Source organism: Oncorhynchus kisutch, linkage group LG21 (assembly GCF_002021735.2).
Source record: "Oncorhynchus kisutch isolate 150728-3 linkage group LG21, Okis_V2, whole genome shotgun sequence".
In the NCBI taxonomy this organism is placed as follows: domain Eukaryota; kingdom Metazoa; phylum Chordata; class Actinopteri; order Salmoniformes; family Salmonidae; genus Oncorhynchus; species Oncorhynchus kisutch.
Genome location: NC_034194.2, coordinates 12,295,847 through 12,317,923, shown reverse-complemented (window position 1 = coordinate 12,317,923; position 22,077 = coordinate 12,295,847). Strand labels below are relative to the sequence as shown.

At 43.0% G+C, this 22,077-nt stretch overlaps 1 protein-coding gene across 5 annotated transcripts in view; it reads left to right on the top strand.

Moving 5' to 3' along the window:
* LOC109866180 (collagen alpha-1(XII) chain) overlaps nt 1–21,591 on the top strand; it is a 94,539-nt gene extending 72,948 nt beyond the window's left edge. For 3 of the 5 annotated variants that reach the window (XM_031800543.1, XM_031800546.1, XM_031800542.1), the window contains 23 exons: nt 79–218; nt 370–493; nt 711–854; nt 1,028–1,192; nt 1,325–1,363; nt 1,493–1,631; nt 3,660–3,802; nt 4,422–4,531; nt 10,095–10,253; nt 10,533–10,610; nt 12,289–12,375; nt 12,819–12,872; nt 13,284–13,379; nt 13,973–14,026; nt 15,340–15,393; nt 15,508–15,561; nt 16,135–16,206; nt 16,347–16,382; nt 16,482–16,548; nt 16,659–16,844; nt 17,485–17,553; nt 18,974–19,144; nt 20,659–21,591. In XM_031800543.1, coding sequence (XP_031656403.1) covers nt 79–218; nt 370–493; nt 711–854; nt 1,028–1,192; nt 1,325–1,363; nt 1,493–1,631; nt 3,660–3,802; nt 4,422–4,531; nt 10,095–10,253; nt 10,533–10,610; nt 12,289–12,375; nt 12,819–12,872; nt 13,284–13,379; nt 13,973–14,026; nt 15,340–15,393; nt 15,508–15,561; nt 16,135–16,206; nt 16,347–16,382; nt 16,482–16,548; nt 16,659–16,844; nt 17,485–17,553; nt 18,974–19,144; nt 20,659–20,780 — 2,363 coding nt within the window. In that variant the 3' untranslated portion in view covers nt 20,781–21,591. Of the gene's footprint in view, nt 1–78; nt 219–369; nt 494–710; nt 855–1,027; nt 1,193–1,324; nt 1,364–1,492; nt 1,632–3,659; nt 3,803–4,421; nt 4,532–10,094; nt 10,254–10,532; nt 10,611–12,288; nt 12,376–12,818; nt 12,873–13,283; nt 13,380–13,972; nt 14,027–15,339; nt 15,394–15,507; nt 15,562–16,134; nt 16,207–16,346; nt 16,383–16,481; nt 16,549–16,658; nt 16,845–17,484; nt 17,554–18,973; nt 19,153–19,401 lie in introns of those variants that run through there. The other 2 variants (XM_031800544.1, XM_031800545.1) reach the window with 2 other exon arrangements.
* The last annotated feature ends 486 nt before the right edge of the window (nt 21,592–22,077 follow it).

The following is a 22,077-nucleotide window of genomic DNA, read 5'->3' as shown; positions in this document are numbered from 1 at the left end:
TCCAGGCAGCCTAGAATCTGGTGCCTGCCATGGAATCTTTTAAGTGCAGTTCACTGAGTTCTTTTTCTTTTGCCTCAGTGTGCAAAGGTGCCAAGGCAGATGTGGTCTTCCTTATTGACGGCTCGTGGAGTATTGGAGAAGACAGTTTCCGGAAAGTGGTGCAGTTCGTCTTCAGCATGATTGGAGCCTTCGACGTCATCGGATCGACAGGAATGCAGGTGTGTAGTGCTATGAATAGAGGGATAGCACATTGTAATAGTGGAAAAAGTAAGCTGTAATTGTTAGTCAACTTGGCGAACTGTTTAGAATAATAGGTGCGGTATGAAATCGTACTATAACTCCTTGTAATGCTTTCTACTTTGGAAACAGGTGTCGTTCGTGCAGTACAGCGACGAAGCAAAGACAGAGTTCAGGCTGAACTCTTACTCGGACAAGGGCAACGCTCTCGCTGCTCTACAGCTGATCCAGTACCGAGGAGGAAACACTAAGACCGGTGAGGCTCCCCAAACCCAGCTTCCATCAACTAGGCTGTCTCCCAAATGCCCCCCCTATTCCCTATATAGTGCACTTCTTTTGCCCAGGGCCTTATGTAAAAGTGACTTTGCAATGGACACCAACATGTTTCATCGGAGCCAGGCATATATCCACCCTTTGAGTATACATTGTTGTCTATCACCTTAATTAATCTACCTTTCTTTGTTCTTGATCAGGCGCTGCTTTGATGCATGTCAAGGAGAAGGTGTTCGCCCCAGAAAATGGAATGAGGAGGAATGTCCCCAAGGTTGTGGTAGCTGTCACAGACGGTCGCTCTCAGGATGAGGTGAAGAAAAACGCTGCCACGCTGCAGCATGCTGGTAAGGGTTACTCAATTTGCTGCACAGCAATCTTCAAGTCAACCCATTGTCAGTCATATCCCATAATGCTTGTAAATGTTGTCATTGAGGTATTAGCAATCTGTAGCATTTTAGCATCACCCCATGCACATAGTGCAGTTGGTTTTCTGAGAATGCATATGCTCCTTCTCCAGGTTACAGCGTGTTTGTGGTTGGTGTTGCCGATGTGGACTTTGCTGAGCTGCAGAACATTGGCAGCAAGCCAAGTGACAGACACATCTTTGTTGTGGACGACTTTGACGCCTTTGCAACTATCCAAGACAACCTTGTGACCTTCATTTGCGAAACAGCGACGTCATGTAAGCTATTTTGTTGTTTGTTATTTTGGATACCACTTATAGTATTTAGCTGTAAGCGATTTCATTTATCGCCCAAGATAAAATTCTAGAAACAAATTGAACTGTTGCTAATCTTTGATATTATCTTCACAGCTTGTCCCCTGATCTACCTGAATGGATTCACATCGCCTGGTAAAAATGCTCAGATGATTATTTATGTACATCCCAAATTAGAACCGTCTGCAGAAACCGCATGCATCATTCCCTCATTGGTTTGAGAAGTTCTAGAACTTAAAATGAGTTCTTCACCTTGTGCTGTAGGCTTCAGGATGCTGGAGGCGTTCAACCTGACAGAGAAGACCTATGGCTATATCAAGGGAGTGTCTATGGAACCTGGTTCCTTCAACAGCTACACAGCCTACAGACTCCATAAGAACTCCTTCCTGACCCAGCCCACCACGTGAGTCGGCGATACCATTGTCTTGGATTACAAAATCACCAGGTTTTTCAGAAGTCCTGTTTGTAAATTTTACACGCTATCATTGTCTTTGGCTTTGAATGGTCAATTATTGTGGTTGTACACTGCATAGCCAAATGTACGTGGACACCTGCTTGTCGAACATCTCAATCCAAAATCATGGGCATTAATATGGAGTTGGTCCCCCATTTGCTGCTATAACAGCCTCCACTCTTCTAGGAAGGCTTTCATTAGATGTTGGAACATTGCTGCGGGGACTTCCATTCAACCACAAGAGCATTATTGTGGTCGGGCACTGATGTTGGGTGATTAGGCCTGGCTCGCAGTCGGCGTTCCAATTCATCCCAAAGGTGTTTGATGCGGTTGAGAACAGGGATCTATGCAGGCCAGTCAAGTTCTTCCACACCGATCTTGACAAACCATTTCTGTATGGACCAAAGCTTTGTGCACATGGGTATTGTCATGCTGAAACAGGAACGGGCCTTCCCCAAACTGTTGCCACAAAGTTGGAAGCACAGAATCATCTAGAATGTCATTGTATGCTGTAGCTTTGAGATTTCCCTTCACTGGAACTAGTCCGAACCATGAAAAGCAGCCCCAGACCATTATTCCTCATCCACCAAACTTTACAGTTGGCACTATGCATTCGGGTAGGTAGCGTTCTCCTGGCATCTGCCAAACCCAGGTTTGTCAGTCGGATTGCCAGATGGTGAAGCGTGATTCATCACTTCAGAGAACGAGTACAATGGTGGCGAGATTTACACCACTCCAGCTGCCGCTTGGCATTGTGCCAAGGCTTGTGTGTGGCTGCTCAGCCATGGAAACCCATTTCATGAAGCTCCCGACGAACAGCTATTGTGCTGATGTTGCTTCCAGAGGCAGTTTGGAACTCTGTAGTGAAGGGTCCCGTTCTGTGAGCTTGTGTGGCCTACCACTTCGAGGCTGAGCCATTGTTGCTCCTAAACGTTGCCACTTCACAATAACAGCACTTACAGTTGACCGGGGCAGCTCTAGCAGGGCAGAAATTTGACAAACTTGACTTGTTGGAAAGGTCCTGTGCCACGTTAAAAGCCACTGATCTCTTCAATACGTGTCATTCTACAGTCAATGTCTGTTTGTGACATCGGCTGATGTAAAAAGGGCTTTATAAATACATGTGATTGATTGATTGATCTATGGAGATTGCATGGCTGTGTGCTTGATTTTATACACCTGGCAGCAATGGGTGTGGCTGAAATAGCCGAATCCACTCATTTGCAGTGTATTTCTGCACTGCTTTTGTGAGCTAATGGATTTAAGGGATAATTGAGTTGCAGCACATTATAATGATAGTCTCAGACTCTGAAATCGTGTCTCTGCTCGAATCCAGGAAGACTGAGGAGATGTAGGTCAATGCAGGGAGTGCAGGTGTTAAGAAATGACTTGTTTAAACATTACCTTTTTGTGGGCCTTTCCCATGCAGTAAAAACTGTATTAATGTTGGTTTGGCACTTGGAGATGACACGTCATACTCAACTATGTTCAGACAAAATGTTAGACCCCATTCCCCTCTAAACTAGGTCAATTAATGTACGATGTCCTGCTTATTCGCTTGTAATTGGCTGACCCAACAGGTCCCAACATGTCAGAATATGGACTGCCCTATAGCAGTGTTCTAGCTCAATCTGAAGGTCTGGCGTGCTGCTGGGTTCACTCATCCCACATAGCTCCGAGACATCCAACTACACTGGCTATCTCCTACACATCTCGTACATCTCTAAGCGTTTTATCAGCCACACACACAGTAGGCCTATCAAATACTGTATATCTCCAGTCAGCTTAACCTTCCGCCACAGAGTTTTACCTCTGCTTGCGACTCTATGGGAAAACATCAGCCACATCACGGTGGTTCATAGGCATAGAGTAATACTGTACACATGTATATTAATGGTGAATTGATTATTGTGTATTTTGTCTTTTTTTTTTTAAATGGTCAGTCTAATTGTTGGGGTTGTGTGGGGGTTTGAACAGGGAGATCCACCCAGACGGACTACCTCACTCCTACACCATCATCATGATGTTCCGTCTCCTCCCGGACACACCCAACGAGGCCTTTGACATCTGGCAGGTGTCCACCAAGGACGACAAGCCTGAAGTCGGGGTCACCATTGATCGTAAGGCTCTGTAGCTCTGGGGATTTGAAGGGGTCGAGTACATAGGGTTTTACAATGAGGGCTACAAGATGTTACTGGTGTTGCATCCCAAAATGACCCCCTACTCCCTACATAGTGCACTACTTTTGACCGGAGCCATATGTACCCTGGTCAAAAAAAGTAGTACACTTCATGGGGAATAGGGTGCCATTTGTGACACAGCCATTGAGGAAGGAGGAAGTAGTGTTGTGTGAGGAGGCGATATCATATCCAGCAGCTGTAGATAGATTTATGTTGTTCTGTCTGATGTTCTCTCATGGGAGCAGTGAAGGGATCGTAATGGGCTCCAGAGCCCAGGGCTGCTTTGGTCTCCCTCAGTAACCACACTCACCCTCCTCCGGTTCCAACATCCTGTATAAGCTATCTTCAGCTGGCCTTTATAAAGCCCCGGCCATGTTGTTTGTGATGCAGCTTTGACAAAGCATATCTGCCTTATGATACACTGCCCGTTGATGACAATGGTATTGGAGTCCTGTTTCTAGTTTAGGAGCTTTGCATGACACCAAGTCCTAATGCGACGTTGGAGAGCTATCTGTAACCTCTTTCTCTTCTCTCCTCAAACTCGTTTTTCTCTATTCAGCTTCCAGCCAAACAATTTCGTATTATAACAAGGATACGAGGGGGGAGATCCAGAGGGTCACATTCGACAATGATCAAGTGAAGAGAATCTTCCATGGAAGCTTCCACAAGGTAAACCCTGACTTGCCTGTCTGCGTGACTGTTGCGATTGGAGGAATATACTGGGTGTAGTGAAGTTAATGGCCAGATTATGGAACATTCAAGGGGGCCTGGCGACTGGACTTGAGGTATGGCACGTCAATCACACTTGTCTCCTTTCTTCTTGCCGTCAGCTTGCATGTCCTGAGGATACACAGATAATGAGAAGAGATACCTGGCATTCCTAATACATTGTATATTACAGGAGGTGTACCTCCCGGTACAGCTACAGACATGTGTTCTGCAGAACTGTCTGCTCATGCAAACAGATGGTCTTTGGCTGTAAGTTGTATAAACCCCAATGTTACATGACGCATAGATTGACGTTATTGATGGTAATCAAAGCCTCTCAAAGTAATCAAGCGATAGAAGAGGCCATTGATCTTTTACCCGTTTGTTTGGACTTTGAAGCCAATCAAATGACTGGTTCATGCTAAGCTGAAGTGGTCATGTTTGGTCCAGCTCCAACTCCACATTGGGCTCTAATTCGATGGCTGTTGGTTTCCCGGGAGAAACTGGACTAAGTGGGGCAGAGAAATCAGACTCTGTTGGCATATTTGATCTCTTGGATCTCTTGGATTAGCGCATTAAGTTGTAGCCTGAGGGAGGGAGACCATTAATGATTAACCATAGGCAGTCTGTGTATACTCTGTGCATTAAGAGCTATATGGAAGCACTTCCCGTTGTTACTTACTGGAGTTTCCATTTACCATAAGGTCAGAGCCGTGTGCTCATAGGGGCTGTGGACATAGTCATTTAACAACGCTATCACAAACGTTCACTAGAATCTATAAGTCCTCTTGCGGAGACCATTAAAATGTACTGCTAGTCGCTGCTTGGCGTGCTAGTCTGGAAAATATTGGGTCACTGCTATAACTATTAAATAATTACATCAGAGAGGCAGTGGAATGCCAGGCTGGGGGGAGGTTTTTCTGCCTGCCTTTCGCTCGCTCGCTCTCTCTTTCTCTCGCTCGCTCTCTCTTTCTCTATCGCTATCCCATTTTTGGCTCTGCTGCCTTTTCTCTGCCTGGATGTTGGATGCAAGCCTTGCCTCTGTTGCCTCTGGTAGCCGACCGCAGGGGAATTCTCGCCGTTGCTGTAGGGGCGGCGACTCTGTTCTGCGGTTTACCTCCCAGCATGGTTATGTATGCTGTATCTGTCCCAGTCATCCAGCATGGTTATGTATGCACTATCTCTCCCAGTGTTGTCCAGCTGGGCTCAAAAGTAGTGCTCTAAGAATTTGTTCTTTACTGACTTGCCTAGTTAAATAAATAAACATGTAAATAAAGTGTAAGGAATAGGGTGCCATTTGGAAACCAAGCTAGGAAATGTCCAGCTCCCACTTGGGGACAGGACCTCAACCACACTTCTTACAGTGACAGACTCACAGACAGACAGTAATGAGTAGGGATTGAGTAGGGTAAGTGCTTTTCACTTGTCATTTCCCTCAGTCAGTGTAGCGGTTGAAATTTTCCTTTGCAGGATGCATAATGTATTTTTAAGAAGTAGATGACCGTGTCAGTTACAGAACTGGTGACTTATAGAACCCACTCTTCTCGCCCTGCCGCCAGAATATGCAGCATAAACAAACACAATTTAGACGGGCTAGCTTGAACCCAGACTCTCACTCCCTTATTTGATTGATGTCCTGGTTTGTTTTCTTAGCCAACTCTGGCAGGTTTAGGATAGTGTTGTGTGGTGAGGAGGGCTATGGGCTTTTAAACAGCCGGGTTGCACTGCTTCACCGCAAGGCTGATTTACCTCGACCTAAGCAGTCAGGAAATTGCTAATTCAGCGTTTGAAAGGTCTTAGTTACCGCCGATGATACAAAATTCCCTAAAATAGGTTTAACAGATGTGCTCCACTGAAGGAATTGGGAGCCTCTTGTGTGTATATTGGGTCAAAATACAATTCCATTATATCAGTCAGTAAAAAAAATCCTCACTGCTACTATTGTATAAGCCACTTGTTTTCAAACTTTTCTTACCCAGGGACCCCTGCCTAGGCAAACCGGCAACCCAGGAACCCCCATCATATCTTAGCAAAAAATACAATCACATTGTGTCTTATTATCAGGTGAATGATAATGGCAAATAAAAGTAATCAACATTTTAGAATGAACAGATTTGGTAGACAGTTTCATTATTTTGACCTCCCCACAGTTCATTGGAAGAGGAAGTGTAAACTCAAACATAGTCTATTAGCTAGATAGATAAAGGTATCTTGGCGGTTTAGAGAAAATTGTACTGAAATTCACACACAAAAAAAATCCTCAAACATTAGAACAAAGTCAATAGCCATATGCCCTGAATGCATTTAAATATATATATATATTCTCCCTGACTGTCTAGCTTTTATTTGATTGTTAGTTTTCTAAAAATATATACATAGTTTAATATATTTTATGGGTCGGTAGTGGGGGCAGCTTTAATAAATCCTCTTAAGGATCAGCCCCTTTTTTTCAAAATGACATCCAAATCTAACTTCCTGTAGCTCAGGACCTGAAGCAAGGATATGCATATTCTTGATACCATTTGAAAGGAAACACTTTGAAATTTGTGGAAATGTGAAATTAATGTAGGAGAATATAACACATTAGATCTGGTAAAAGATAATACTTTTTTAAAAAGTGTTTTTTTTTGTACCATCTTTGAAATGCAAGAGAAATGCCATAATGAATCATTCTAGCCCAGGCGCAATATAGACTTTGGCCACTAGATGGCAGCAGTGTATGTGAAAAGTTTTAGACTGATCCAATGAACTACTGCATATCTATTTAAAATGTTGTATCAAGACTGCCCAAAAGTGCCTAATTGGTTTATTCACACATTTTCAAGTTCATAATTGTGCATTCTCCTCAAACATTAGCATGGTATTATTTCACTGTAATAGCTACTGTAAATTGGACAGTGCAGTTAGATTAACAAGAATTTAAGCTTTCTGCCCATATCAGATATGTCTATGTCCTGGGCTTTTTTTTGGTTTCTTACAACCTCATGCTAATGAGGTGAGCACGAGGACGGGTCACCGATTCTGTATTAAACTTACTCTTGAAAGTTGTAGTAGTAGAATGCACAAGGGGCAATTTCGAAATTGGGTAGTACATCATCAGTTCCTCTTGTCATGTTAGTCATTGTATACCTTAGAGAGCTATTTATAATTTGTCAGAAGTGTCCAGATCTAGAAATAGTTTTTTTATTTAGTTTTGTTAGCCCATAGATATTGTTGTAATTTTTAGTCACTCAAATATATCATGAATACACATGTGAGAAAGTTTGCTTTAAAATAGCAACCATTTCTATAAAGAAAAAAATATGTAATTTGCTCCAATTACTGTAATTTTCTCCATATTAAAGGGGTAGGTCGAAATTTTGGCATTGAAGCCTTTTATCTACTTCCCCAGAGTCGGATGAACAGGAACAGCCAGCATGCTAACTGTTCCTGTAGACTTCCAGTCATTGCGCTAAAGCTAGCTAGAAACTACCTCTAACTTCCTTCATATTGGATGCAGAGAAATAAAAATGTTATCCATGGTGTTATGTTGCAGCTAGCAAAATAAATCTAAATTGCGGACCCCGTTCAGTACCCATTTGGTGCAATATGCAGACAGTCTGTAACCCAGTTTGAAGACCCCTGGTATAAACCATCTCTATTTGCCTGTTTCTGATGACAGTTTGAATGCTTTGTTCTCTCGCCAGTAACCCTTTCTTTCAACTAAGATTACGGTAAGCATATAGTAGGTTTAGCAGACCCTCAGGAATCAAACTCTAAAGCAGTTTCTTAAACCATGATTAATAGCCGTTTTGGAGTTTGTTTAAATATCCACAAAGATGATAAATGAGTGTTGACATACCCTGACAGTATGGACTCTGCTTTTCATCATGCTGAAAGTATCAAACATTTAATTCGTTATCAAAAACCACTGTCTTGTGTTTGGATAATACAATAACAACCTAATGCATATTGTACCAAATACTCAAATAAAGGCATATGGATTTCATGGAAGCTTGAGTCAGTGAGCAAAACGCAAACCATATGTAGACCAAATGGATAGAGAACACCCAAGACTTGTGAATGAAAAGGCTAATACATGTTAGGAGATGGTCATGTCAGAGAGAGAGAGAGAGAGGATATGGTCATATGATAGTAGAAGGTCTGGGAGGAGCTGTATAATCTGTCCCAGTCACTGACCAGAGGTCAAGGGGAAACTCCGACGTCTGTAACTTGGATGTCACATCAGTGAGCTCACCAGGAATTCCATCTTTACGGTCCTGCCTGCTGCACACAACATTTTTTGGGGTTACGATAGCATCTTAGTATCCCTTTTCTTAGAGTTAAAGGTTTTGTGTGTTTGATTCTTGATGGGCGACAAGGTGAGATTTGTTGTATTGCTGTTTCTGAATGGCTCAGCCCAAGGTCTTAAACTGGAGACAGTCTGAGGCTGTGTAGAGCATTCCTAGAGGTGCTGCATTTCTTCTTCACGCTAGAGCGCTGATGATGATGTCATTTCCTTGAGCCGAGTTGCTTTCTCACAGTACCGTTGCCTTATTTACCCTCTTGCTGTCCAAAATAGACTCACAGTTTCCATAAATTACGGAGCGTGCTCCGCTGTCTGTCTGCATGCTCTCCGAGAAGAATCCTGAGATATGAGTTTCCTCTGCTCGTGGTCGGCTAAACATAGCTGTACATTTGTCGACCACAATGAATTAAACAGTGTGTGGTTGTCAAACCTCTGGGGCTGACTCTATGGCTCGGTACTGTACAGTATCATTTTTGCATGCTCAGTAAGAATGTGGTTACTGGGCTACAGCTGAACTCTCCAGAACAGCAGCTAGCCTCTCAAAGCTTGGCAATATAGGGAAAGGGTGAAAAGGGAGACTTCTTATGCCGCGCCACAAAACAACATCATCAGAAAATGTGGTGAGGTCGATCTGAGTCAGGACTAGCAGCGCAGTGTGTACATTGACTCTGTGAAACACAGTGGTGGAAACACTCATCCTTGGTGTGCACCACATCACTTTAAACCCATCACCGCAAAGTAAACGAGACAGATGATTGGATGGCGGTGCTCTGTAAATCAGTAGGCAAGCAAAACAGCTGATCCGGCATTGCCTACTGTGTTCTACCACACTCGCTCAATCTTACTGATGATATGACATGCTATATGACTAATGTTATGTATTTAACAGTGAATGGAGATGACATCGATGGAATTTTGGTGATTATCTTATCCTGAGCGTATCTTACCCTGTGTGCACTTTTAGGATACTCTATATCATCGGAACACATTGAAATCATGTTTGTGTGCTGCTCTTGTTATTGGACTCTGGCCTATCTCTTTTGGAGAGATTCAAGGCACAACACATCAAGGAGAGGAAATAACACATCCAAATACACCCTGTGTCTCTCTGTGCTCTGTTGCCAACCCCAGATAACCCAATGATTTGCAGAGTTTTAGCATAGACAGCAGACGTTCCTAGACGAAAGTATGTCCTGGACGAAGAATGTAACAACTATCAATCTTTTCTGTCTGCAGCTCCACATCCTTGTTTCCCCCACCAATGTCAAGCTGAACCTCGACTGCCAAGAGGTGGCGGACAAGGAGATTAAGGAAGCTGGAAACACGTCCACGGATGGCTATCAAGTTCTGGGCAAAATGTCCAAGTCCATTGGCTCCAAGGGTGAATCTGCAACTGTAAGTGAACTGTCATACAACATCAAAGGATATGGACCTACAAGCCTACTAGCATGACGGTTTTAGTGCTCCTGTGTATCTGAGTGCTGTTATGACAGGAGGAAGCCTTGAAGCTCACTCCCTCCAACACAGTGCATCCCAAGTGGAATGTGCCTGTTATCCCTATCTGATGCTCTGCGGGCTCTCTGTCTCCACGTTCTCCTTGTTTTCTTATTTTATATTTTGGGATGCGGAGGAAGTATGTAAAGTTTCCTTCTTTTTTCCCCCTGTGTTCCACAGTTCCAGCTCCAGATGTTCGATATAGTGTGCACCCTGGGCTGGACGAGCAGAGACAGATGCTGTGACCTTCCGTCTATGGTGAGTAAGAGGAGCCTCAGTGGACCTCCGCTGAAATTTCCCCAAGGTACATATCTAGGATCAGCTTCCTCTCCCCCCAAAATCCTAACCTTAACCATCAGTGGGGAAAAATGCCGATCAGTGACTAGGGGCAACTTCACCCTACACCTGGACCTCCCTGGAGGGGAGAGGCGGGACAACTTAACAGGCTGCAAAAAAAAAGCTCTTGAGCAGTCTGTAAGCATCTTCACTGACCCAAATCCATAGTCCTCTTGACACCTGTTGAGCCTCTGAGTGTGTGTGTGCTTTCGGCCTGGCATGAGTGTCCGTGACTGAGATCAAGTCCAGTTGTGTGTGTGTGTGTGTGTGTGTGCATGCGTGTGAACATGTGCACATTAGACAATGCATCTTGCTTGTCACACCTTTTAACACGGCAGCAAACAGACGCATATCCATCGAACATCTCTGCTTTAGGACATGCTTACCTCATCCTGAACACGTGAAGAGGAACAATGGAAAAACAAGCCTGTATTTTCTGAGCCATGTCTTGGATTCTAATGCTGTCCTGATAACTTGTATAACAGATATGCAGTAAGAGTGAAACGGAATCCCTATAAATCCGATTCCAAATGGTCAAATCATGTGCAGACAGAAAGCTTCGTATATTTCACTCTACCTAAGTGAATGGCGAGCTGCTACGTATGGCATGATTAGCACTTGACTAACCACCCCTAGGCAGTTGTTCTCTCTAATATGTCAAAGTCGAAGCTGAATGAAAAAGTGCCTCATTACAGAGCACATTTTGGCAGCAGAAAAAGAACGTTCATCAGTTAGAACAGGAAATCTCATTTTTTTTCTTCTTAAATTATTCAAACTCTTGGAAGATGGATGTTTCAATGGATGTTTGTGAGGCACATTCATTTTACAATCCTAGTTGGCCATTCTATAATTATGGTCTCCTGTCCTGACTGTTAAAGAACCATGACTGTGTTTAAATGGCCCAGCTGCAGCTTCAAACACCTTTTGTCAAGGAGAGAGTGTTGCTGATTTGCAGATCCGCTGTCCCAGAGCCCGGCCGGTAGGCGGAGAAGCAACGCCTGTCGACTGTAAAGGCATCACAACTTTGAACGGCCTTCAACAATACGTACATCCAACAGAAAACAACACCAAACTGTCAAGACAATGCCCCTGTTTGATCTGGACTTTCTCCCTTTTGTTCCGCCAGAGATATCCAAGAACACGCCTCTGTTTCAACAAATCAGAGCTGCACAATCACTGTCGGTTGGACACCCAGAATGTGTTTTAATGTGTTTCATGTCTTGTGGGTAGGGCTTACAACAATGGACTTCCTGGAAACTCAGGCTGTATAGGGTTGCATGCCAACACATCTGCCTGTTTAGAGTTGTTCTATAAAATATTGTTCTTATCTAGTGAGCATGTACTTCATCCGTTTGTCTTCCTTGAGATATACCGTACTGCTGGTACAAACTTAATAACATTTAATCAATCAAAATAAGCCGTATTATCCTGTAACCTCCTGACCCTTCCTCTGCTTACATTTACATTACATTTCAGTCATTTAGCAGACACTTTTATCTGGAGAGACTTACAGTCAGTAATGGGTCTGTGTTTTAGCCCAACTCCTTCTAGTTATCGCAGCTCAACACTTCTCTTTGTCTGTTCCCTCCCCTGTTATCAGAGAGAAGAGTCCAAGTGCCCGTCCCTCCCCAACGCCTGCACATGTACCTCGGAAAGCACAGGACCCCAGGGAACACAGGGGGCAGTGGTAAGCACCAGATACATCCACTACACTCTCTATTTGTCTCCAAATAGCACTCTGTTCCCTATTTAGTGCACTACTTCTGATCAGGGCCCATAATGCACTACATAGGGAATAGGGTGGCATTTAGGACTTGTTTTCCTTCCATCTCTATGCTGCAGGCCAGGGTTTCCAGTGAACTCATTGATCTGCCGATCGGAAAGTATCTTTTTGACACATTTTGATTTATGTACTGTACAGTTGCCTCTGACATACATGCATTCATTTATGTAGGACTGACTGTACAATTGCACACAACAAGTTGGCTTGTATTTCATTTTAAAAGGGCAAGCCAGAAAGAAACTACAGTGATGATTATGAAGCACCCAGGGAGGGAGTATCCATCATGAGTATGGGTCTGAGCTTCTGGACACCCGGTGCTAACTTGACAAATGATCTTCCTTCACCAGGGCGCACCCGGTAGCAAAGGTCCCCGGGGTGAAAGAGGAGAGACTGGCCCGGCTGTAAGTACCTCACCTCTCAGATTCCCTCTTTAGGACTGCAGGGCTATAACCGACGGCAGGCAAGTCATAAAGTGGTCAAGGCATTTGACACAGTTTGGAGAATGTGGGATATTGGAGACTCCTTAAAGCTTTTTCTGCTCTTGATGAAAACTGAGAACTGTTTACAGTTTCATGGCTTTGAAGAGGAAGGAACACATCTGAATTCACTTATTAGGAGTATGTCAGTCTTCTCGAAATTTCAGGGTGGCTTGGTTTGACAGTGTAGGCATTCCACGGTTTCTGGTGCCTTCTTCCAGAGATTGCAACAGTAGCGTGTTTGACCGCACTGCTATTTTCAGTCTGGAGATCTCAATAGCAACATTCTTTCCAGGTCTAATTGATTCTTATCTCTTGTCTTTGTTCCTCTGATAGGGTCCAATTGGACCGCGTGGAGATACAGGATTGCCAGGACCTATGGGTCTGCCTGGCCCTCAAGGATCTAGCGGGCTGTCTATTCCAGGAGAAGCTGTGAGTCTCACTCTTACACTGAACACTCCACACTCACACATTCCACACGCCACATACCCTCCCCTCTCCCCAGCCACGGGCGTTGCTGCTGCGCACGGCTCGTTTCCAGCAGTTACACGCAAATCCCACGATGCCGCCACACACCGAATAAGAATCATTTTGTCCGTTCATTATGTAAGGAAATCACAAGCTGCAGAGTAATTGTGGCAGAGCCCTGTTGAGCCTGCGTTTCTTCATGTCTAGGGATATGTTAAACCAGCCTAATCTCAATGCATCTCAATGCAGCTCAGTGCTACATTAATCACCACTGGGATTTCCTTCGCTGAAAAGCACCCAAACTCAAGACGAATGTTTATCCACTTCTTCACCAAAAAAAAAGGAATTTGCCATTAGACTGTTCAGACATCACCAATACACTTCCACACATCTCGCACAGAACCTTCATCACAGCGTGTTTATCTTGGGTTCAAGACAGATTGGCACAACACATTTTCTTAGATCTGTCACCTGAAGGTTAGTGAGTGTTGAGTTTGGAGGAAGTATTATGTCGTTATCCACTGAGTGTGAATGTGTTTCTCCCTCCGCTGTTTCAGGGCCGCCAAGGACCGAAGGGAGAAGCTGGTGATTCTGGGCTACCTGGACAGAAAGTGAGTGCTGCTTTGGCTCACCGGCCTGGCTGTGGTTTAGAACAGTAAATCGGGGATAATTCACAGGGTACAGATATTCTGCTTCTCTGGCCTCTCTTCATGTGGCAAGCCACAGACAATATTTCATATGAGGAGAACTCACAAAGAGGCAGGTTGAGATTCCCAAATTTGTATTGAATCTTTCTTGAAGTTAAGAATAACTGAGTGGAAAACAAATCACCTTGATATACAACGCTTCTTAACCATGGGGCTTCTGGTTAGGCTGTGCACATTAGGCCTTCCTCTTTGTGTCAGTTGTACTGTGGTCCATACAAAGCGGATGCGGTGATATAGAATGGAATAATGGAAAATCCAGTTTCATGAACACCCGTCTTTTTTCTTTAACATACCAAACCTCTATGATAGATGGCATCGCTACACAGAACATAATGGTAAACGAGCCTTACTCTGCTCCCATAACATAGCTGGCTCTTCTACTTCATCAATATTGACAACATTATGCGAGCCCGTCAATGATTTCCAGGCCTCGCCTGTGACGTTTTACGGAGCAACAATGCACTTCCATGTGTCGTCATACGTCTACATTTTAGAGATCCTCTGAGATGGTTTCCATGAAACTCACAATGCCATAAACAAAGAGCCCCCTCCAGCCCTCATACATGAAATGGCATCTTTGTATTTCTAGAAAAAGACTGCCCCTTTTATTTACGGATTTAAAAGGAGAAGCCCCCTGTGTGTCTACCAGTAAACTCAGAGTCCTTCTATGCAGAGGAGTCAATTGGGAACAAAGCCTTCCCCCTCCCTACAGTTTTGTTTTACCTCAGTTTAGAATTCATGCCGGTTTGTTGATGCCACAAGACACTGGAGAAGGAATGACCAAGTGTAAAATAATGATCAATTCCAAGATAAAAGCCTTGGTGAACCCATCGCTTAAATAGATTGTGGGTAGTGTTTGCAGGTGAACATGATAGAACAGATGATATAGCAACATGCATTTAACGACTTGCAGAGTATGCAGTCCTGATTTATAATGGCCAATAAAAACGGATCTGGAATATATTATGTTCCCTGTACATTTTATGCGAAGCATCAAAGGCCAGAGAGGATTTGACAATACAAAAGTGAGCAGAGTTTCAGAGGAAATTTGAAATAAATGGGAAATGTGCTGTTTGACACACAGGAAACTGGTGGTTAAATAAACAGGTTTGAGTTGGTTGGTCCAAAGGTATGTGTCCTGTGTTAATGTGAGCTGTGAGGAAGAATTGAAGAAAGTCCAGCTCTCACGTGGGTTGTGTTTCCGCCTTTTTTCCCAGGGTCCACCTGGGATAGCTGGGACCATCGGCCCAATCGGACCTGCTGGACCGAGGGTAAGTAAAATCAATGGGCCTTTGTCTAATGATCATGCAATGTCATCTGTCAAATGAACTTCATCCCATCAGCTCAACTTGTTTAACTCTATTGTCTGTGTGTTGTGAATGCAGGGACCCCAAGGAAAGGAAGGACAGGCTGGATCCAGAGGTCCAACAGGCCCAATGGTATGCTCAGACAAAGTAAAGTCAGGGAGATAAAGACATTTAAGAACTGTCAAACTCAGCCTCCTAAACTATAGTAAAGACAGACCAGAAGTTTCTTGAGCGTAATCTGAGTGGTTATTTTGTTTGTGTTACTGTATCTGATTGGTTCTTTTGTTTGTGTCACTGTATCTGATTGGTTCTTTTGTTTGTGTCACTGTATCTGATTGGTTCTTTTGTTTGTGTCACTGTATCTGAATGGTTATTTTGTTTGTGTCACTGTATCTGAATGGTACTTTTGTTTGTGTCACTGTTTCTGATTTGTTCTGTCCGTTGTTTGTGTCACTGTATCTGAATGGTACTTTTGTTTGGTGTCACTGTTTCTGATTTGTTCCGTCCGTTGTTTGTGTCACTGGATTGATTGATTGTTTAATTTGCAAGTTAAAAAAAAGACATACTTAAAAATAAAAAAGTAAATACAATTTTAAAACTTGACAGGGATAACAACAAAGTCGATGACTTCCCATTGTGGTTCCTTGAAGTGCATGGTGCAATACATGTATTTGATTGGTTGTTTTTGGTCTCGTCACTATTCAGGGACCTCCTGGATCTCCTGGAATGCCTGGGGTTTCAGGAAAACCAGGAAAGCCTGGTGACACAGGTGTTTCGGTAAGCATCCACCTCACCAAATCTCATAATACAGTTCTGCATGTCATGCAAACCACTGAAGGGCAACGTTTTTGTGTCATACAGTACATACATCTGTATGCAGTGAGATGTAACGGCCTTGTACTTTCATTTCATTTCAGGGAGCCAATGGTATTAAAGGGGACAGAGGAGAGAGGGTGAGTAACATCTCCAGGGTTCTAGCTCCAAGTTGTGAACCACAGTAAATCTCAGTCATGTATATTCATCACCAAGCCTTCCTCTCTGTTTGTTTCTAGGGCGACTTTGCTCCTCAGAACATGATGCGATCCATTGCCAGACAAGTGTGTGAGCAGATAGTAAATGGTGAGTGGGCCTTTTTTTTCAGCACTACATTTGTAAGTACTTCTTTCACCAGAGAGAAATCAAAATGTCTGTTGCCTTCTCAGTGTTTATGTTTATCATTGTTTTTTCAGGACAAATGAGTAGAGTCAATTCCATGCTGAACCAGATTCCCAGCGGTTACCGTAGTAGCAACAACCCAGGTCCCCCCGGACCCGCTGGGCCCAGCGGTAACCAGGGTCCCCGTGGAGAGCCTGGACAGGCAGGCAGGAATGGATTCCCAGGAAGTTCAGGACAACCTGGCCAGCAAGGAGAGAGAGGTACGTCGTCAGGATGTCCATGACTGTCAGGAACCCAAGATTTCCCCTATGTTAACTGATAAAGCTGTTTATCAATAGGTTTAGCTCTAGGGTGTCAGACTCAATTCCCTGGACGGCAGTATGTCTGCGGATTTTCTCTCCTCCCATGTACATGATTAACCAATTAAGGTAATTGATTATTTAGATATTCCCCTCACCTGGTTGTCGAGGTCTTACTACAAATTGAAAGGAAGTAATAAAAACCAACAGAGACATGGGCCTCCAGGAATTGACACCCCTGGCCCAGCTGTTCAGTATCAGTAGGCTTAACTAGAGTGCCTTGCTGTGTGGTATTGTCACGGTTGGAACGAAGACGGGCCATTTTTCCATAGACATACCAATTCCGTCTTAGAATTGCTGCGATAGCAATGGAATGAAGCCTTCACCGACTTTTCCAAAGTCTCATCTTCACAACATATTCCATTCATTTCAGTGGTTATGTCTGTATTTCTGTGTGTCTTTCCATAGGCCTGTCTCAGACTGTTTTCAGTGGCTCAGGAAATGTCAATTCCTGTGCGCTCATAGTGGTTGCATTAGGATTTACTCTTTGAGTGTGTGTCCTTGTCTTTGTCGGCCGTGAGTGATTTTCTATGTTTCCCAGGCCCTGCAGGAGAGAAGGGTGATCGAGGGACAGCAGCAGTCGGACAGCGAGGACAAAGAGGACTACCTGGTTAGTTTCACATTTTTGCTCCAGATCCATAACAATCCAGTCTTTGTCTTTTGTCCTGCATTGCGTCACATCTGTCTTAATGGCAATACTTCTCATTCATTAAGCTTAATCTCTCCGAGTGATTCGCAATGGCGTCATATTCTTTGGTAGAATCAGGGGAAATCAATCATTACTTTGCTCTAGCTGCAGTAATGGGGGTCATTCTGGCCACATCTCTCATTTTAAGCTGGATGTGTCACTATGAATTGAACCATTTCTCCCAGTTTAAATCTCCTTAGCTATAACTAAAGGCTGCTTAACCAAGCGTTGCTAAGCTCAGAGGTGTTGCCTGAAGCAGTGCTGGGGCAGCTGTGTTTAATAAATGACCAACGCTGCCGTTCAGCATTTTCCCAGTTAAACACTCTGCCTTCTAGGGGATTTATGTTGTCTTTGTGTGTGAGGTGCTCGTACGCACAGATGTTGAAATACATTTTCTATTCACAGGTAAAATGTAAACAAAAATGTAGTATTTTAAATGATTTTTTACTTAAGTACTTTACACCACTGGGTTTATGTACATCACAGATTTAATGTACCAAACAGATTAGCAGCATCAAACATGATATGGATAGTAACCAGAGTTGGTCCATTTCAGTTGATGTGCTCACCTTAGTCTTCATCCATTCTAACGTCTTGAGCAGTACCACAGTCATTACAAGCTGTCGCTGATCTACGATTTCTGTCGGCACACTGGACCAGTGCGCTGACAGAGATCATAGATTGAGTTCTGAAACCAGAGATCAGACAGTGTGAACCCTGTAATGGAGCTACAGGAACAGATTCCAGCCAAACTGCCTGCCAGGCCATCCAACAATAATATGAGCTTGTCTTGCCAGGGGCCATAGAGTTGCAATACAGCTAATACAGACATCCGTTCCCACTGTAATTCAGCACGCTTCACTATAGCCACCCACTCCCACTGAAATGCAGCACGCGTAACTATACAGCATTGGGCTTCAAGGTCTACAAGGTCAAGACTTGGGAAGTGGTCTTGAATCAGGGAAAGGGTAATGCCCAGATTACAGGGGAAGATAGCTGATGGTGAGTCATTGTTCAGGGGCCAATCAGATGTATTTACTGAGGTCTTTCTCTCATGGTCACATAAACAACACATGTTTAAAGGACTTAGAGGACCATGGATGAGAGACTGAGGGAAACATTCCAAGCTTAGCTTTTCTAAACGTCTAGACGAAACAGAGGGGGAAAAAGGATCAACGAATGAATCCAGGGTTTTCCTTCTTCAGTAAAAAAAAAGAAAAGAACAAATATTTTCCAAACCGTTGTGGCAGAAACAGTTACTACACTTATAGCTCCCACTGATGTCACGGTGATGACATGCCGATGCCTTCTAATTGGTCGATTGTGATTTCTCTCTCCACAGGCCCAACAGGCGAAGCTCGGACCGGCCCTCCAGGCCCCGCAGGCTCCTCCGGGCCCCGCGGTCCTCCTGGGCGCCAAGGGTTCACAGGTATTAGGGGTCAACCTGGCACTCCTGGCTACTGTGACTCTTCCCAGTGCGTCAGCATTCCGTACAATGGACAAGGATACAGAGGTACATAACTGGAAAGGTTGATGGGCATGACATCCTCAATGACTGCATGTCACCGAAGCATGAAACATGAGTGAAACGCATGTGTAGTTACTACATAGTTATTACGTAACATAAGTGAGTACAGTATAGGCTGACAAAATGGATATATTCCAGAAACTACTATATATAAATTGTGATAGTTCATTTGTTAACATTTGGAGAGAAAGTAAATATTCCCATACCAACTGAAGACTAACACCTCGTTTGACCTATTTCAGGTTCACCATAGTAAACTTTCTAAATCGCCTGTGCTGCTTTCACTTTGAATTCCTGAGAAAAAAAAGGCCTGCTTGCTCACGCGCTCTAGAGCTGTTTGAGGATAAGCCACCAAAGGATAAGATTAACAAGCTATGTTGAGAAAGACAAGAACAACGAGGACCGGTACTAACAACATTGTAGAGCAACTAGATCAAACAAGCACCGGTGATGACAACAACATAGTTGCCTGTTTGCATCTTGAAGCCAGAGAACGAGCAGACAAAGACCTTCTATCAGGTGGAGAAGCATGTGCAAACAAACAAACAAACACCAAATACTTCAACAACAACATTAACATGGTTACTCTTGAGGTGAAATCTGTAAATAAACTAATGATGCCTTGTAAATGATGTTTAAATCGCATCCACTCAATGTGGTTTTTAACACCTGTAGTTATGCTTTTGCCTTGTAACCTGCTGCTTGGTGAATGCCAACATGAATGCTTCTTTTTCTACCACGTCCCAACAAGGGATGTTTCTGTAGCATAAACACACGCAGACTCCTCAGGGCCATATTGAACCACGTGCCTTTTGTGCCGATGTGACCTTGAAGGTTTAGCTTTTCTACCTATGTACCCGGCAGTAGCATTCTGAGAATCGTCATTCATTATGCTGTAGCATGCATTGATTCCAGTACCAGCTGGTTACCTCTGTTATGTTATGAGGAATGACCTCCCAATTCCAAAATGTATGAATAGGCTGGTGGTAGAACTCTTACTTGATCTTTTGATCTTTTGTGTTGATATTTTATAAATGAATGAGTTGCAGCAAATGGCAATGATGATTCTGTTCAATGATTAAACCCACCCGCCACTCAAACTGTACTAACATCACACAGCTATAGAAAATGCACTGAACGATTGAACCCACCCACCACTCAAACTGTATTGACATTGTATTATTAACATCACACAGACATAGAAAATGCACTGAACGATTGATCCCACCCACCACTCAAACTGTATTAACATGGTGTAATACTAACATCACACAGATGTATAAAACGCACAGAATTGTTTACTTTCTATCAGTGCCTTTTGAAAATAACATATGGAGGGATATGACCGCGTCCACTCAATTGTCATTTCACCAGTATACCGTATGTCCAAGCCTGAAAAGAAAACCTAACACAGCAATTCATTTTTGTGCATGTTGAGCCTGACATACTCTGCAAATTACACTCATGTTCAATTGGCATAAAACACTATTTCCAAGCAGACCCATATCCACCTGAGCCTGAAACCTACGTAGTCCCAATACCCGAAGAAGAAGACGACTCACAAAACGAGCGTCGAAAGAGGTCACTATCAAGAATGGAATCCAAAAGTATAGGTTCATAAAAAGAGGATGTCCTTTTTTTTTGTTCTTGTTTTTTGTTCTTGCTGTGTTCACATATGGTGTCATTAAGGGCTATGCACATTCCACTAAAAAGGGGTTTGATACCTCTATATTTGGAAGTACCTTGAATCATATGTTGGGGGAGGAGGAAGCAAAAACATGACAAATCTGTAAGCTTGCTGTCTTCCCTATTGTGTATTTTGCTTGTAACATATCTGCATTAAGTGTTATTGAATTGCAGTGTTGGACAATGCACTCTTCATGACAAAAACCATCATTCAAAGGTATTAAAGGAAAGCAAATGTTTGTTCACACAGTGTTGGGGCATCCAACAAAAAAAAAACGCCTCTTTTACGGTTCATCCAAAATTAGGGTTCATCCAAAATGGCTGATTATCAAAATGTTGTTTTATTCCTATTTTATACTTTTGCCTTTTTTCTCACTTGAAAGATGGCAATTTGTTCACCATCTACCTACAGTTTTCATCTTCAGTACTGCAGTTAAACATGGCTTCCATTTTGTAACTTTAGACAAAATATTTATCCGTTTTCTTATATCAACTCACAGCTGATTTGACCAAAAGGTGGAATTGCATGTCTGTGGTGTATATTTAGTATGGTTTGTTAATCAGAATATAGTTGTTGTCATTTGTTGTTTTATTAATATCGAATGCAGTTGGAATTTGTGTGCAAGACTATGGATATGGTATTGCTGCTTCGTGTTTTAACTGCAAATTGTCAATTCCACTGCCTTATTTTCTTATTTATTTCTGAAACACAAGAGGCATTTTTCAATAAAACTACTGAAAATGTACTGTCGTGTCAATCATTATATCACACCAGCTAAATAGATGATTTAAAGATGGATTGTTTTCAGGGATATGAATTAAAACATCTACCACAATCAAATCTAGTCAACTATAATAACATTTACTTTGTTCTGGGACAAATCTGCCTATGAGGACAGGATGTCAACTCATTTTGATTGGACGCCCTGATGGCAGAATTATTTTGTTTGGTCCTAAAGACAAAGGTCAAGAGAGGTGTGGTTTAGTTTGAACAAAGAAAAAGTCAAGTGGCGAGAGAGAAAATCGCAGCAAGATTAAAAGTCCAGTTAATGTCTAAATTGTTAAACCATTATGCATTTCTAATCATGTTTTTTTCTGACAAATTATCAGAGTAGAAGTGTCTGACTTCTACTTTGTAACGTGAGGACAAGTTTAGCAAATTGAGCTACTTCTTTGCCATGAGATTGAAATATGGAAGGAATGAGGGGACTAGGAACAGATAAGACGAATTT